This window comes from Vollenhovia emeryi, unplaced genomic scaffold (genome assembly GCF_000949405.1).
Source record: "Vollenhovia emeryi isolate VEMERY1.0 unplaced genomic scaffold, V.emery_V1.0 DF941636.1, whole genome shotgun sequence".
Taxonomy (NCBI): Eukaryota; Metazoa; Arthropoda; class Insecta; order Hymenoptera; family Formicidae; genus Vollenhovia; species Vollenhovia emeryi.
This window is the reverse complement of record NW_011964730.1, coordinates 3,072-4,882: the sequence shown is the minus strand read 5'-3', so window position 1 is coordinate 4,882 and position 1,811 is coordinate 3,072. Positions and strand designations below refer to the sequence as shown.

The 1,811-nt window shown below is 44.5% G+C and overlaps 1 protein-coding gene across 1 annotated transcript in view; it reads right to left on the bottom strand.

Annotated features, from left to right (window-relative positions):
• Window positions 1-70: 70 nt before the first annotated feature.
• LOC105570885 overlaps window positions 71-1,811 on the bottom strand; it is a gene marked incomplete at its 3' end in the record, with an annotated part of 3,598 nt that continues 1,857 nt past the window's right edge. The window contains exon 2 of the mRNA XM_012028337.1: window positions 71-1,801. Within this exon, the coding sequence (XP_011883727.1) occupies window positions 71-1,801 (1,731 nt within the window). The remainder of the gene's footprint in view (window positions 1,802-1,811) is intronic.

The window sequence follows — 1,811 nt, the reverse complement described above, 5'->3', positions numbered from 1 at the left end:
TCCATCTTCGGGATAATGAATTGATCCAGTTAAGCGTTATCGTCGAGTCGGACCACAAAAACGTTCGAACATTGGCCATGTCGGTTGAGGCCTTTAACTTGTCGATTAAACGCGCTAATAATAAGGCTGCTGCTAATTCCAGCCGTGGTAATGATACAGCCTTGGTAGGAGCAATACGGGATTTCGAGCAGATGAGTTCGCAATGAAAGCCGTCTTTTGTTTGTGTGCGTAAGTATGCGCATGCCCCGAAGGCACGTTGGCTTGCATCACAGAAGCCGTGGATTTGAGTAAATCGGGCTATCTCACCGGGCTTGATGCAGCGCGGAATTTGCAATTCGTTTATGTTAGGCAATTGAGACTTAAGTTCAGTCCATCGGTAGTTGATGTCTTGAGGAACGGATTCGTCCCAATGAATGCCCTCATTCCATAGCTCTTGTAAAATGAGTTTTGCTAAGACAATGATAGGACCGAGCAAGCCCAACGGATCAAACAGCCTCGCCACCTCAGATAGAATAACTCTCTTGGAAATGGCACTATTGGTTTGACTTGGGTTGTAGGAAAAATAAAACGTGTCTTGGGATTGATTCCAGTGCATTCCTAATATTCGGGAGTCCATTTGGCTATTAATTATGACTGGATCATTGTTTTGATCCTGTATGCCGTTCAATAATTCCGGGCAATTAGAAGACCATTTACTAAGCTCGAAGCCTCCCGACCGTAATAAGCTAATCGTTTCGTCGCGCGCTATTTTCGCGTCGACGATTGTGTCTGCTCCTGATAGAATGTCGTCTACACAGGAGTCGCGGATTACACAAATAGAACCCACTGGATAGTTGTGGCGATTGGTTTCTGCTAGATGCTTGAGGCATCTAGTCGCTAGAAATGACGCAGAGGAAGTTCCGTAAGTGACTGTGAGGAGTTCGTAAACCTTGATCTCGGAATTAGGTTCTTCCCGCCACAATATTCGTTGATAGGGGGTGTGCTCGGAATGCATCAGTATTTGGCGATACATTTTAATTATGTCCGCCGTGAAGACGTAGACGAAAGTTCGAAAACGTATTAGGATTGACCATAGATCCTGCTGAACCACGGGACCTGTCATAAGCACGTCATTTAACGAGCTACCGGAACTGCTTTTGGCGGAAGCGTCGAAAACTACGCGGATTTTGTTTTCTGCCTGGCTATTCTTGAATACGCAATGGTGGGGTAAATAATATGATTCCCCTTCAAGTTCACCGGGCGTGGTTATTTGTCTCATGTGCCCAAGGGCTAGATATTCGCGTAAAAACTGCGTATATTGAACCTTTAATTGAGGGTTACGCGTGAATCGCCTCTCAAGACTTAATAAACGCTTGAGGGCTATCTCCTTCGAATTACCGATCTTTCCCTTCGCTAGTTCCCTAAATGGCAACTTAACAATGTATCTACCTTGTTGGTTTCGGGCTACATTGTCTGAAAAATGCTTCTCGCAAATAACTTCTTCACTAGTGTATGTGTTGGGGTCTTCCATACTTTCTAATTGCCAGAAACGAGTTAGCTGTTCATGCAATTGCGAGTTGGTTATTGATGCGTGAAGGCTTTGAATTTTTTGTGATTTTCTTGTGAATTCGCCTAACCGACCAGCCAAGATCCAGCCGAATCTTGTCTTTTGTAACAAGGGGTGGCTTACGGAAGCCTTTATTTGCCCTACGCACAACACCGACCAGAATAGTTCTGCGCCTATCAGGATATCTATGTCGGACGATATATTAAACTGTGGATCGGCCAGTTTAATGTTTTGTGGAATTTTGAAATTACTCCGCTTGATTGTA